The sequence below is a fragment of the Lates calcarifer genome, linkage group LG18 (assembly GCF_001640805.2).
Source record: "Lates calcarifer isolate ASB-BC8 linkage group LG18, TLL_Latcal_v3, whole genome shotgun sequence".
NCBI lineage: Eukaryota > Metazoa > Chordata > Actinopteri > Centropomidae > Lates > Lates calcarifer.
In genome coordinates, this window is record NC_066850.1 from 224,405 (window position 1) to 238,590 (window position 14,186).

At 44.4% G+C, this 14,186-nt stretch overlaps 2 protein-coding genes across 3 annotated transcripts; one reads left to right on the plus strand and one right to left on the minus strand.

Annotated features, from left to right (window-relative positions):
* Positions 1-87: 87 nt before the first annotated feature.
* On the minus strand, positions 88-5,367 carry ing3 (inhibitor of growth family, member 3). The gene is given in 13 exon segments (XM_018689543.2): positions 88-1,546; positions 1,747-1,785; positions 1,986-2,178; positions 2,264-2,454; positions 2,588-2,751; positions 2,831-2,947; positions 3,339-3,410; positions 3,518-3,614; positions 3,783-3,848; positions 4,105-4,185; positions 4,187-4,206; positions 5,003-5,074; positions 5,216-5,367. Coding segments are annotated over 13 exon segments (1,257 nt in total). The 5' UTR covers positions 5,244-5,367; the 3' UTR covers positions 88-1,429.
* A 1,675-nt stretch (positions 5,368-7,042) lies between these two features.
* Positions 7,043-13,881, plus strand: tspan12 (tetraspanin 12). Of its 2 annotated transcripts, none has more exons than XM_051077868.1 (7): positions 7,043-7,867; positions 8,477-8,559; positions 8,801-8,936; positions 10,243-10,308; positions 11,942-12,049; positions 12,137-12,280; positions 12,603-13,881. In XM_051077868.1, the coding sequence occupies exons 2-7, from the start codon at positions 8,480-8,482 to the stop codon at positions 12,930-12,932; spliced, it is 864 nt and encodes a 287-aa protein (XP_050933825.1). In that variant the 5' UTR covers positions 7,043-7,867; positions 8,477-8,479; the 3' UTR covers positions 12,933-13,881. The 2 variants fall into 2 exon arrangements, with proteins under 2 accessions (XP_050933825.1, XP_018545073.1); XM_018689557.2 differs by having other exon boundaries at positions 7,062-7,892.
* The last annotated feature ends 305 nt before the right edge of the window (positions 13,882-14,186 follow it).

Genomic DNA, 14,186 nt, shown 5'->3' on the forward strand with positions numbered 1-14,186 from the left:
ACTGCACGCACAGAGTAAACGATCGATCGAGAAAGTCATTGATAAAGAAAATAAATGCTGAGTAATAAAAATGATTAAAACACAAAGTTTATCAAACATCTCGACCTTTTTATTGGACTTCTTTTAGACATCCCTGGAAACAAACACAAACACGCCGTCAGTGCAGAATGACTGAAAACACACACACACACACACACACACACACACACACACACACACACACACACACACACACACACACACACACACACAGGTTTCAGCTGTGACTTTGTTCTGCTTTTTTTTCCTGTTAAACATTAAAATCAACTCGTCTGTAAAGTTTCATCTCATCAGGTTCAGGTGTTTTAACAAACCACAGCCTCCATAGCTGGAGTCCAACATCTTGTTTGTAGTTCTTCTGGACAGGAAGAGGAGCAAAGCCACGTGGGAAAAATGATTCTTCAGCTCTGAGATTTATTTTTCATTTAATTTTTAATGAATGTGATAAAGTAAAAACTTGATGAGATTAACTGAAAGAATTCAGATGTTTGACAGATAAATCTCAGAACTGATTTTATCTTCACAGTTTTCTGGACAACAGAGTCTCCTCCTCCTCCTCCAGCCCCGACAGGTTGACCTCTGACCTCTTACCTGACCAGGTGAGCTCTGTGTGTGGTCCACAGTCAGCTGACGTTAACGGACAAAATTAAAACTGTCCCATTTATAAAAACCATTCAGTTTGATCAAAGTTTCTTCTTCAGTTCTTCAGGTGTAAATTACCCAGAATGCATCTCTCGTCTCCGCAGGTTATTTGAGTTTTTCCACAATAAATTCTGATGAAGTTGAACTGTGACATTAAACCACAGTTAAACTGCAGGTTGTTTGTCCAGAGAGTCTTTAATGAAGTTTCACTGTTTTAGTGTTTAAAGATCTGAAGCTTCAGACGACGTCTGATGTTTCCAGATAAAAAAAACTCTGGTCTTTTCAGAGCTGAATTCACAGAGATTCATCAAAATACTGAACCCACAGAATTGAGATTTCATCTTCAGACTTCTGACTAATTTGATCAATAAAGTCAGGATTTATTTAGTCAGAGTTTTGAGATCTGAAGTCTGACTTAATAAAGTGTAAATGTTACTCATGACTCATGAAGACAGAGAGAAAATGCAGGTTATTTTCTGGTTGTTGTGGCTGTGACTCAGGTTATTAAAGACAAATCTGTGCTGAGTGAAACTAAAATATTTGAGTTGTGAGATGATTTTTATTTTCAGATTTTATCTCAGAACTCAAATGATTTTTCTTCACGTGGCTTTAATCCGTCTGTGTTGGCACAAAGTATTTTATCAGTCAACTGGCTGCAGTGTGTGAGCGGCCCGTTGACCTCTGACCTCTGTCCTTCTGTCGGCCGCTGTGTGTTAAAATCCAACATGGCGGACAGACAGCGGTGAGTCTATTTGTGGCGGCTGCCTCTCCTCTTCATGGCGGCCGTGCACTGAGGACAATACCACTTCCCCTTCGGAGCCTCCGTCAGACCCACACAGCCGTAGTGGAACCACTCGATCGGACACTGAAGAGAGCAAAGATCAACAATCAATACACAAATATATTGATCAGAAAAACCAGCTGAGAGTTTATTTAGGTTTAAACTTTTGGTTGGACGTCTCCCCACAAACAACAAACAACTTTTAAACTGAAGAAATCATAATAATCTGTAGATTCTGGAGCTAGTTTCAGGTCATTACTACAAAATAAAAGCATGATACTTACATCTGTGTTATCACAGCCGACCATCTCTCCATAAGACACCTGGAGAATATCAAGTTATAACATAATTATAACTGAGAGGCAGTGTGTGTGTATACCTGGTTACAGACGCAGTGTGTGTGTATACCTGGTTACAGATGGAGTGTGTGTATACCTGGTTACAGACGGCAGTGTGTGTGTATACCTGGTTACTGAGGCAGTGTGTCTGTATACCTGGTTACTGACGCAGTGTGTGTGTATACCTGGTTACAGATGCAGTATCGGGGCTCGTTGGGGTCGTAGGTCCAGTCCACCTGGCTGTTGGCTTCAGCCTCAGGTAGTGCTGAGGCCTGCTGGGAAAGCTCCTGAGCCAGTGCTGACGATGAAGAGCATGATGACAGCGAGGAAGAGGAGGACGATGAAGATGACTGATGATTGGAAGACTTGATGCTGCTTCTGGAAAACAGAAGATGAGGCTTTGTCATACAAACGTCTACGTTACATGCTGATGAAGGTACAGGTGGGGGTGCAGAGGTCTTACTTGGACTTGCGTCCCCTGGAGTCGGAGGCGGTGGTGGGGGTGAGGGGCTGGGTGAGGGTGGAGGCCAGAGCGGAGGAAGAGTAACCTGTGTTGTCCCGGGACAGATTGAACTCTCTGGTCAGCTGGAAGTCGTTGTTCTTGATGGCCTCGTAGCTCGCTTTCAGACTGGACGTCCTCCTGCCCTCCTTCATCTGAATACACAGGAAACACAGAGCTCATCTTTCAGTTTACTGAGACGTAAACGAGCTGCAGATATTTCACACAGTCAAACCCCACGAAGTCACAACAGAAGAAGTAAAACTCTGAGATAAACTGAGTGTTGACCTGTGCTGTGGCCTGTACAGCCTGAGCAGCAGCCATGGTGATGGCCCCGGCTCCGGCCCCGGGCCCCGCAGGTAGAGAGCTGAGGTTGTAGGAGGCCAGAGGCTGAGAGGAGTTCACACTGTACACGTTGTTGGTGGAGGAGGACGTGCTGTTGGTACGGCAGCCTGCAGGGGACACACAGTCAATTAGCAGATACACTAAGGAGGTTACAGGTGGAGGTCAGAGTCCAGGTGGAGTTGTTACCTGGCGTGTTCTCCTTGGAGGCGTCTGATGTGAGTGTGGACAGCAGAGCCTCAGATTTGAACTTCTTCTCTGGAACGTGTTCTGTAGTGTGGTGAGTCGGCGCGCTGTACTTCCTCTCTGTTACACACACAACAAACATGTTTAACATGTCTAACCCTAACACTTTAACACAACAAACAAATCACAACAAACTACCTCACACTGTTCCAACAACAACTTCACAACCAGAGCTGAAGGTTTGAAGCTGACATCAAAATCTGAGCCTAAAAAAACCTGATGATTTATTCATTCAACACATTCATTTAAATGAACCTGTTACTCTCCTGATACCTCAGCTCATATATTGATTATTGATAAGATATCACTGTATCTGATGACATTCACTACTGTGTGAGGTGTTTAATGCAGGTCAGTAGAAAGTGTCTGATGCCTGATCTGATTGATAAAGTCAGTATTGATCCTGATATTGATCCAGTGATTAAACAGTGACAGATCAGTTGGTACTTACTCTCAGCTGTGGTGTGAGAGTGGACATGATGGTTGTTGACAGGTTGAGACGGACTGTCCATCTCTAAAGATCCTGAACAGACACACAGGAAATTAAACAGCATCCTCGTGTTCGAAATAAATAATCATCAGAGCTTTAAGAGCGCCACTCAGCAGGAATAAATGTCAAATCTGACATACGTCTCTCCAGGATCTCAGTGATGCCGGCGTTGTCGGCCTCCAGCTCCATCTTAAACTTGGCCAGTTCTTGGTCCAGTTTACGCAGGTGACGATCCACCTGCAGAGAGAAACAACAACTCAGACTCTCAGCTGGTTTCATCTGCATCTGCCTGAAGAACTACACCTGTAAACACTGAGACTAACTGAGGTGGATATATTCAGCTCATGTTCTGTAGGTAACTCAGGTAACAGGTGAGTCTGTATCCTGTGAGACACCTTCACTCACCAGATCATAAATCTGATTGGCTAGCTGGACCTTCTCATCCGCATCTTCCAGAGCTTTGTAATAGTCCTGAAACACAAATTCATCACAGACTCATTTAACCAACAGTAATAATAAAAGTTTTCCATCACTCAGTCCTAACAGAGCAGATTCTGAACAGTCGAATGTTTCAGTGATTTTACAGGATGTGTTTTTACTTGATCAGGTCTCATTTACAAGAAAAAAAAAAAAACACAAGAACAGATTCTGATTAAATCAAACATGCGATGTCTGTAACTCAACTGTTTGTTTTCAGAACAACTGGCAAACAGGAAACTTCTCTGACCTTTTTAATAACCTCCATCTGTTCTTCCCTCCACTCAGGTTTGTTCTTCTTTGCATTGACGAAGAACTCAATCACTTTCTGCTTCCAGCTGATCTGTGGCATCTGTAACAGGAAAAAGGAGGAAAAAAAACACTTAAAGAACATAAATAGTGTTTCACAGGCTTCAGAAAATAAAATGTGATCATTCAGTTTTACAAAAACAGTTTGTTTTTATCAAACAGTTTTATGATCCATTTCATCAGCTTGTGAAAACACTGGAGATTAACTAGTCCATTTTTAATGTTTACTGCTCACTCAGGTCAGCTGCTCCTCACTGACTCATGTGAATTACTGATATTTAGTTTCATCTACCTGATGTTTGTTTTAAGTGAATACTGTGAGTGCAGTGGGAAATGTTCCAGTTTCCAGCTGCCCCCTTAAAAGCCACTTTTCTCCAATTTTTCATGTTGTTTGTTTTATTCTTGTTTTCATGGCTGATTTAACAGCTGGCTGAGGCTCAGCAGCTGAACACCACACTGACACTGATCAATGTTCACTGTCCCTGGAAATACACAAACATTTGTTTGTTCGCCTCCAACTTTATGATTAACTACATTAACAGAGTTTGCAGTGACAGTAAAGCTGGCTGTGACAGGACAGGTGTAGCACGGGTGTAAACATGTGTAAACAGGTGTAACACCAGTGTAAACGGACGGTATTCAGCGAATAAACGCTCCCATTAAACTCGGGTTAAATCGCTTAGCTCATGTTAGCCAGCTGATGCTAACCGTGAGCTAACTGCACGCGGATCTTATTGTAAAATAGTATAAAGTGTCTGAATGTCTGAAACTGTGTGCCTGTTAAACGTGTGTGCCCTCGCTGTGATACCGGTGCTGTGTTACCGGCGGGCTGTACGTACTCTGAACCTGCAGGTCCATCTCCCTCATTTCCGTAAACCTGTCGCGGAGATCCATGGGTAGCTGCTCGATCACTGCCAGGAGAAGAAGAAGCCGTTATCTGCTAGCATGGCTAGGCTAACGGCCGGGGCCGCACAGGCCGGCAAATGACGCACAATTAACGCACAAAACGCCCCAACAACACCACCACCGCTTTGTTACAATCCCATACTCACTTTCGAGGTAATCCTCCAGGTAAAGCATGGCGGCAAATTTGACGTTTAACGCGTTTTATGGAGCAAATTTCTTCTTCCAATATGGCGCCGCCAGCCGCTGTCTCTCTCAGAAAAAAATACCCCGAAAAACTGAGGTCAGAGAAGGTGACGCAAGCGGCTGCATGTGTTCTGATTGGCTGAAACCTACGCGGGCGTTGAATTACGTCCTCCACCAGATGCCTCATGGGAGTTGTAGTTCAGTACATGTCCAGCTTGTTCGTTAAAACATCCCCAAATCAATAGTCTCCAAATTTGTTTAAGTAATGTACATATTGTGGTGTAAATCTCCATGTTTAAATAATATATCAAGCATTAGTCTACAATCTGTGATGGTAATATTTGATAAATTCTGCATTTAAACATATTTGCCAAAAGAAACCTATTTAGAAATCAAAATATTCAAAGGTTTATTTAGCACACACACATGAAACATGTATGGTGAAATATAATGTACTCCTGAGGTTCTGCTTAAAGTCTAGTGTGAAATATAAAGATTAGAGAAAAATAAAAATTTAGGATAAAAAACATGTATATATTTGAATATTGATGTGGAGATCTTAAACTATGCAAAGAAACTGTGTTATGTTTATTTAAACCGTTATTTAATTGTAGAGTTATGAAGTGTCTTCATTGTTGCTTTTTGTTTTATTTGCATGATGTACATTTTTTCTATTTTGCTCCCAGGTAATAAATCTGTCAAAAATGAACCTTTTTTTATTGACAAAGTTATTTGCGTCAGAACATGTGATAAACTATCTGATGTGAAAAAACCCTGTGGCTCTTTAATGACACTTGCAGCTGGTTTGGAAACATTTCCAGATTCCTCAAAGACTCTTTTATCGACCTGGAATGAAAAATATTTTTTCTGCTGCATCTTCACTCTGAACTTTACCTGGACTCAGACGTCATCATCAGCTGGAAACTACGAGATATACAGATGATAATTACACCACAGTGATGGAGGGAGACCTGTCTTCACCAGTTCTATCTGTACCTCTGATGGACGTGGACTTGCTGTTGTAGGTTGAGTCTGTAGTTTATTTATCACCTGTGGTCATCATAATCTCAGTATTAGTTTCTGTCCACATATTTTTGTCCACCTCCTCCTGCAGGAGCTGTTGTTTCAGTTGGCTTCCTTTAGGTTCCTGTTTGATTTGACTGAATAATTCTTATTTGTCAGTTTGTTTGTGTTTTGTTTTGTAGCTCGTTTTGATCAGATTATAAATCAGATTATAATTTGCTTTAGTTGTTGTTTGTGTGAGAGCTGAATAAAGGTGTGTGGGCAGGTGAAGGACCAGGATGCACCAGGGGAGAAGCAGCAGGAGACAGGATCGTTCAGGTCTTATGTCTGTTTGAAATGGAAAAATAAAGCAGTAGAAACAACAGTGGATTAGTTTTTACCCACAGTGCATCAGTGGCTCTTTTTTCTTTTTGAAGGTTGAATTTTGGTTTATGACAAATAACCTCTGCACTGTGTCTGTTCATGCTGTCAGTGTCAGACACAACATGTTAATCTGCACCTGTTAGAATCACAGATTTGGACACAGACTTGAGTCCAGTCCGTGTATTTCTACTGAAGGTGTGTCATTCTGTCCAGGTACAGACTGTGTACCTGAACATCTGTTCGTCCACATACTTTTGTCACTTTTATATTCTGCAGCCTCTGTGGGTGCACGCGCCGCCAGCAGAGGCCTCCACGCGCCCGCAGCTTCCTACTCTCCAACACAACAACACCGTGAGTCTGCTGGCCTCCTGACCCGGCGGCTCTGCGGCTGGAGGCGGACACATTCCTCTGTCCTCCCCCAGGACTCGCTGGCGGGGACGGGGGGAGGGAGGGGCTCCTGCTGCTGCTGCTGTGCGCATTTAATTAGTGAAGAAGAAGAAGAAGAAGCGGCAGCAGGACGGGACGGGACCGAGCACCGCCCCCCCTCCACACCGCTCCGGGCTCCGGCTACAGTTGCAGCCAAGTCTCCGGACTCCGGCTCCACGGTCCGAGTCTGAGTCTTCACAGCAGAGGCCGAGTTCAGGCGTCAGATTCTGGACACTGAGGATTTAAACAGACCGCTGGACGTCGGTCCTGGTCCCGAATCTGGATCTGTGTTGTTCAGTTTTGGGAGTTTCGGTTTGAGGATTTTGGATTGTGTGGGTTAAAGCTGATCCGGGCCCTGGTCTCTGCTGGGCTCTGCTGGTCTCTGCTGGTCCCGCTCAGTGACTGATGACTGATTTGGAAATGTCAGCGCCGCGCGCTCCATCATCCCGGCGGGGCCGAGGAGAGTAAGAAAACACCTGTTGGGAAAGTTTCCTGGAGCTTTGACGGAGAAACCCGAGCTGCTAAAACAAGACACCGGAGAGAGCCGAGGGGAGAGAGAGAGAGAGAGAGACAGACAGACAGACAGAGGGGGGGATGCGGGCTTCGTGCTCGGAGCAGACGCCGTTTCTGAGACGAGGCTCTGGTCTGACGAGCGCTGATCCTCGCGGACCTCTCTCCGGGCTCCGCGCGGCGTGTCTGCGGTGAGCATGTTGCCATGGTGCCCCGGGCTCAGGTGAGCTGGACGGCGGAGCTGCGGTCGGGATGGCTCGGGAGGACGCGGTGAGGTGTCTGCGCTGTCTGCTGTACGCACTCAACCTGCTGTTCTGGGTGAGAGGAGCTGACCCGGGCCGGGCCGGTCCGACCCGGGCTGGATGTTACTAACCCTAACACAGAGCTTCACTCAGCGCTGACTCAGCAGGACTAATGACATGAAGTGAAGTTACAGCACGTGATGCGTTCAGGAACAGACTGTTTATTTCTCTTCTCATGTCAGAACTGAACCTGACAAACCTCAGACCCTAAGAGGTCAAAGGTCAAATTTGCTTCCTTCATTGTTCAGTTGTCAGTGGTGTTTGTAGGCTCTGATTAACAGACTGAGCTGTTCATGTGACTTCATCACGACTGGACGTCCTGAGACAGATGTGATGAGCTCACAGCTTCATCATCAACAGTTAGAGATAACCTGGTCTTAGTCTCTGTACGAACTGTTATCAGATCAGATGTGTTCCCTCTGTGCTGCAGCTCTCACTGCTCTGACACTTACAGTTAAAGTTGTGGTGAAAGTAGGCCACAGTGTGTGTGTGTGTGTGTTTGTGTGTGTGTGTGTGTGTGTGTGTGTCTCACATTCCGAGATGTTATTTGTAGGCAGCAGAAACTGATCCATGTGTGTTTATTTCTGTGTGTGTGTCCAGCTGATGTCAGCGTGTGTGCTGGGAGTGGCAGCCTGGATCAGAGACTCTCTGAACACCGTCCTGACCCTGACAGCTCACACCAGGTGAGTCCACACACACCGCCACCGCTCAGGTAACACAAGCAGACCGGACCATGAGTCCTGATGGATGCGGAGCGTCAGAGTCTCAGTCGACTCCAAGTGAACCAGGTCGCCTGTTGTATCATGTGACCTCCTGACTCAGAGACGAACACATGGAGGATCCAGGTGTCCTTGTGGTGTGAATCTCTGTCCGAGCTGCAGAGATATAAAGACATCAACCTCCTGACTGTGTGTGTGTGTGCAGGTTGGAGGAAGCGGCTGTCCTCACGTATTCTCCGGCTGTTCATCCCGTCATCATCGCCGTGTGCTGTTTCCTCATCATCGTGGCCATGGTGGGATACTGCGGCACGCTCAAATGTAACCTGCTGCTGCTGTCCTGGGTACGTCTGCACCACACAGGAAAACTGACCATCAGATAGACAAATAAAACCCAGATAAAAGATTCACTGATCATCAGATTCATCAGATTCATCAGGTTCATCAGTTTTCAGTTTGAATTGGAGTCTGTAGTTGGAGTTTTCAGTTTGAGTTTCAGGGTTCACACAGAGACCAGGTGACCTCACACCTGAACACCACCTGCTGCTCAGTAAACACACAGAGCTCAGTGTGTCTGCCTTCTCTGATCCACATCACCTGTCTGCTGTGGCCTGAGGGGGCGGGGCCAGGAGTCAGGTGTCTCTATTGTCCTTCAGAGGAGATAAGATTGTCCCCTCAGTCCGTCCCTGAAAGACGAGACGTGGGGACACAGAGAGCCCATGAATGTACTCCCAGAGAGGATGATGGGAAACAGGCGGAGACAGGAAGTGCCCACACCACCCCCCCACCCCTCCTCAGTCACCCCAGAGACACCTGGGAGATCACATCACAATAGAAACATCGGCTCCACCTCATCCTGTTGTTTTTAATCAGACGCTCACAGATTCACAGCAGCAGGACAAACACCAGCACAGAGTCTGACTCTACTGTTAACACACTGACTCTACTGTTAACACACTGAGTCTACTGTTAACACACAGAGTCTACTGTTAACACACTGACTCTACTGTTAACACTGACTACTGTTAACACACTGACTCTACTGTTAACACACTGAGTCTGACTCTACTGTTAACACACTGACTCTACTGTTAACACACTGAGTCTACTGTTAACACACTGAGTCTGACTCTACTGTTAACACACTGACTCTGAATCAATCGTTAACAGAGGTTTTTCCTCTTCTACACTAAAATATGTTGGACCGTTTACATGTTTGTAAACTAATGTAAAGACTCTGCTGCAGTTCCTGCTCTCCAGAGGATCAACCCTTTAGTGTTTATGGCTCCATCACCTCTGACCTGCAGCGCCCCCCTCAGCACAGACTCTGTGTTTGCATAGGACACAAGATGATCAGATAAAGAACACAGGATCTGATGTCTCCTTTATTATAGAAGTTACTGACAGTTACTGATGACCTATGACCTTTGACCCTGCTCCTCTGGTATAAGTCAGAGTGAGGAGGAGGAGGAGCTCCTGTCAGCGCCTCCTACAGGCTGCAGAGGTCATCACAGCCACAGACACACTGCAGGTTTATTCCAGTGACTGAGCCTGAAACATCCTGTCAATCTTCTTCAGGTCACATTCATGTTTGACTCTGAACTGACTGAACTGACTCTGTGTGTGTGTGTGTGTGTGTGTGTGTTTCAGTATTTCGGGAGTCTTTTAGTGATTTTCTGTGTGGAGCTGGCGAGCGCTGTGTGGACCTATGATGAGGTGAGAAAACTTTTATTTAACTTTCCTATAAATCTCCACACTCCTCAGAGGACACCATAAATAATGTAAAATTATAAATAATGTATCATCTTATATAATATTAATAAATAACATACAGCTTTATTAATTATTCAACCAATGAAAAAAAACATCAGACTTTACTCTCATGACTCTAAGACTTGTCTAAACTTATAACCTCACTCTGTGATTTATTCTCATAGAATTAAAACTTTATCTCAGAATATCATGATGCTCCCTGAAATTTCAACTTTGTTTTTGATTTTTTTCTTCAGTTTCACATTGAATTTAGACTTTTTATTCCATAATATTATGATGTTTTATTATGAAACTGAAACTTTCAATTTTGAGACTTCATCACATAATTTAAAAATGTTTTTCTCAAAATTACATCATTAATTTTCTTGTAAACGACAATTAATCATAAAATGTTAGAAATTTCCAATATCGCATCTTATCTTGAAAATATTACGTTACAACTTTTACTTTAATGTCTGATTTGCTTTCATTTTTGTGACGCCTTCATGCATTTGTGTCGTCTGATTCTGACCAATCAGAGCTGAGGGTGTCTGACCAATCAGAGCTGAGGGTGTCTGACCAATCAGAGCTGTGGTTGTGAGCAGCTGTTCAGATATTTTCAGCTGCAGAGATTCGTCTCTTCTAATAATAACCAGAAATGTCCGACACGTCCGGCTGCTCACAGATCAGCTCCTGTTGCACTGTCCACTAGGGAAACACACCGAGTACACGGACACACAACAACAACAACACAACAACACAGACACACAAAAACAACAACAACAACAACAGTAACAGTCAGAGTGGTTGCAGTAAACTCAGGTGTAGTGTCCTCTCTCTCTCTGTTTGTTGTTACCTGAGCTTAAGGCCTCACCTGTCTGCCTGCAGGGAGATGTGGGTAGTTGGGGGGGGGGCTTCAGGTGAAGTCGTCCTGATAAACACCTGAACCGTCTGCACAGCTTGTCCTCAGTGTGAGTCAGCTTCCTCCTCGGTCACAGCTCTGAATTTTATGTCTCCAATCAGACGTCAGTGAATCAAACGTCTTATTGAGGTCTAACGACAGAAAATCTAAAGTTAAATAATAAAAATCTTCAGTTAAATGAAGTCGTTTTAAAGAGACACACACACACTTATTTCCATGTTTTAATGCCAGGTTTTTATCTTTAGAACAAACTTTGATTTCACAAATATACACAGTAAGTGTTATAATGAGAGAACACAGATTCATTTCACTCAAACAGGAAACAGAAACATGAGGTTATAAGGAGAAACTGGATGTATTCTATTCTATTCTATTCTATTCTATTCTATTCTATTGTCACTGATGAAGGAACAGAAACAGTGTCGACAGTTTGAAGGAGATTTAATGTCTGAACAGACAAAACAAACAGTTTCAGTTTGAAAAATATGAAAGAATAAAAATCATCAAGTGTGTGTGTGTGTGTGTCTGTGTGTCTGTGTGTGTCTGTGTGTGTGTGTGTGTGTGTCTGTGTGTGTGTGTCTGTGTGTGTCTGTGTGTGTGTGTGTGTGTGTGTGTGTGTGTCTGTGTGTGTGTGGGTGTGTGTGTGTCTGTGTCTGTGTGTGTGTGTGTGTGCAGCCGTCAGTGCAGCGCTCTGATATGATCAGTCTGAAGTCTCGGATGCCAAACTATGGCCTGCAGCGTTACCAGTGGCTCACACACACCTGGAACAGCTTCCAGACAGAGGTAACACACACACACACACACACACACACACACACATCCTGTGGTCATGTGACCTGTGTACTGACAGGTGTGTTTACCTGTGGACAGTTTAAATGCTGTGGGGTGATCTACTTCACTGATTGGCTGGAGATGACAGAGATGGAGTGGCCACCTGACTCCTGCTGCTCCAATCAGTATCCAGGCTGCGCCCGCCACGCCCACTACCACGACCTGAGTGACCTCCACCAAGAGGTGAGACTCCACCCACTCTGACTGGAGGACAGATGTCACCAATCACAGAGGTTCATCTGAAATCAGACAGAGACAATGAACAGACGTTAAAACAGCGACTGTGTTTCCTCCTCTTCATCTTTATCTGATATCCACACATTAGGAATCACCCTGTTCCTGTCAGAGGACTCAGACTCTTTATGTTTAAACCTGACACGTTGTTATTTTTCTGTCCATGTACACGAGGTGACTGACGATGACATTCAGTTTGGATGTGTTTAAAGTCAGAGGAATGTCAGACAGCTGCAGACTGATGACTCCTCATCCCCGGTGTTTGTTTCAGGGCTGTGGTCCAAAGATCTACAGTTTCATCCGGGGGACGAAGCAGCTGCAGGTGTTGCGTTTCCTGGGCGTGTCCATCGGCGTGGCTCAGATCCTGGCCATGGCGCTCACCCTCACGCTGCTCTGGGCTCTTTATTACGGACGGAAGTCTTCACATCTGGACTCCACAACGCTGCCGGCGCCGGACGACTCCGTCCCGGTCACGGTGACACATGGACCCTCGGCTGAAGCTCTGAAGTCAGGCTGCAGCCGCGCTAATAAAGGCTGTGCTAACATGGCCGCAGCCTCCAAACCTCATGAACACCAGTTTGAGATGGCGCGTCTGTCGTAGCAGCTGAGGACAAACATCTGGAGTTTTACCCACAGTTTCTGTCAGTTACAACATTTTACTCACCGTGTTCATGTCGTCTGTGAACAGGTCAAACATCAGCAGATCAGCCATGACAACACAGGAAATTAAATGTTCAAAAATACACAAACACACAACAAAAAATGAGATAAAAAGAGGGAAGTAAACAAATAAAACATGTCTGATAAATATTCAGTCTTTAAAACATTCTAATCTTCATGGAAACAGAATGAAAGAGGACAGAGCATGGAGCCCTGAGGAACACCACAGGTCTGAGGAGGGTTCACCAGGTTGTTTGATACACGTGATGTAAACCAGTCTGAGGCAGCAGCCATGACACCAACACATTCATCAGTGTCATCCAATCAAGCAGACGTATTAGATTTAATAACCTGGATAAACTGGGTTATGTTCTGTCGTGTTTGTAGATGTCAGATTTCACCTCGGTGAGTTCACTGTCGTTATCACTGACAGAACTACACAAAGACCAGAGTTGGAATAAACTGGCTTCATCCTTTAACTGATTTGCTGCAGATACACGTCGGCGGAACAAAGAGAAAAACTGTGTGAACTATAACCTGAGATGATGGACGGTGGTTCTCTGGCTGTGGTTCTTCACTGGACTGAAACACTAAAGGAAACAACCACTGTCTGGGGAAAGAGGAATGTTTCACCACTACAGAAACTGTTGGAAACCTTCTTCATCCAGACTGGATAAAAACCTTTTTCAGGACGGGATGTTGTTGCTGTCGTTGTTGTTGCGTGTCAGGACCCACTGGAAGATAAACACATGTTCATCAGAGAGATAAACTCTACATGAGAAACTGTGCATGGTGTTGAATATTTAATGATATTTGTCTCACATTTATTGGAGCGTTTGATCATTTTCTCACTGGAATAAAAACTAAACATTAAAACAGGATGACACTGATCTGTCTACACAACATGGATGTTTGGTTTAGTTACCAGGCTCTGCAGACGAGCCGGGAGGTGTAACTGCAGAGCACAGCTTCAACGCCTCGAGGGGCAGTTAGCTGTACAGATTATTATTTGTAAACCAGCTGCTGTATTTTTTGCTGTGAAATTATTATTTGTTCACAGCATTCAACAATTTAAAAAACTTGGTGGTCAGATAATTTAATATCTGGATTCCCTTCATTCAATTTGACCTGATTTAAAGTTTTAGATTAAAAAATAAATTAATTACCGTCTGGATTTTATCAAAGCAGACACATC

What these genes read in the sequence shown, in the direction of transcription:
- tspan12 (XM_018689557.2), top strand. Translation starts at nt 7,827, where the DNA reads ATGGCTCGGGAGGACGCGGTGAGGTGTCTGCGCTGTCTGCTGTACGCA. An exon ending in ACCCTGACAGCTCACACCAG is followed by an intron (nt 8,560 to 8,800) that starts GTGAGTCCACAC and finishes GTGTGTGTGCAG; the next exon opens with GTTGGAGGAAGCGGCTGTCC. An exon ending in GGAACAGCTTCCAGACAGAG is followed by an intron (nt 12,050 to 12,136) that starts GTAACACACACA and finishes ACCTGTGGACAG; the next exon opens with TTTAAATGCTGTGGGGTGAT.